Below are 542 nucleotides of genomic sequence, written 5' to 3'. Positions count from 1 at the left end.
GCCGCCGAGCCAGGAAGGACCCCGCCGTTGCCAGGCGACGCAGCCCTGCCGGGTGTCCACGGAACTGCCTGTCTAGAAAACGCGCCTCTCGGGCGGGCGGGACCCATCGACCCGGGTGGAGACCCAGGAGCCTCGAGGCCCGCCCCCCTAGACCCCCTTTAGGGATTTCCCGGCCAAAGAGTTACGCGTGAGTCACTAAAGTGCTTAGGACCTAACGCGGTCGGTGTGGTGGCGCATGGCCTATTGATTCTCTGCGGCATTCAGAGCTTCACAAGTGTGAACTCTGGGTCCCGTGCAATTGGGCATCCCCTGCCAAGCGCCAAGTCGCTAGGAACGCCGAGCGGAGTTATCGTCCCCCCAACCCCCACCCCCGCCCACGTGGCCGGCGTCGCGCCTCCCCGCTGCACCGGGCACTCCCTGGGGTGGGCCCGCGTGGCTCCGAGCCGTTCCGGACCCGGAAGGGCGGCTGCGGCAGGACTCGGCGGGGCAGCTGCGCGGGGTCCTCGAGCGAGTCCCACGTGGGGTCCCGGTTCTCAGGCGGT

The 542-nt window shown here is 69.0% G+C and overlaps 1 protein-coding gene across 1 annotated transcript in view; it reads right to left on the bottom strand.

The window, feature by feature from the left end:
- The window catches only part of GTF3C4 (general transcription factor IIIC subunit 4), a 28,053-nt gene that overhangs the window by 20,654 nt on the left and 6,857 nt on the right, over nt 1–542 (bottom strand). The window contains 1 exon segment of the mRNA XM_008069319.1: nt 379–532. Within this exon segment, the coding sequence (XP_008067510.1) occupies nt 379–532 (154 nt within the window).

Source organism: Carlito syrichta, unplaced genomic scaffold (assembly GCF_000164805.1).
Source record: "Carlito syrichta isolate Samal-C Ts95f unplaced genomic scaffold, Tarsius_syrichta-2.0.1 Scaffold311915, whole genome shotgun sequence".
Lineage (NCBI taxonomy): Eukaryota > Metazoa > Chordata > Mammalia > Primates > Tarsiidae > Carlito > Carlito syrichta.
The sequence above is the reverse complement of the archived record's forward strand: the minus strand, read 5'-3'. Positions and strand labels throughout refer to the sequence as shown.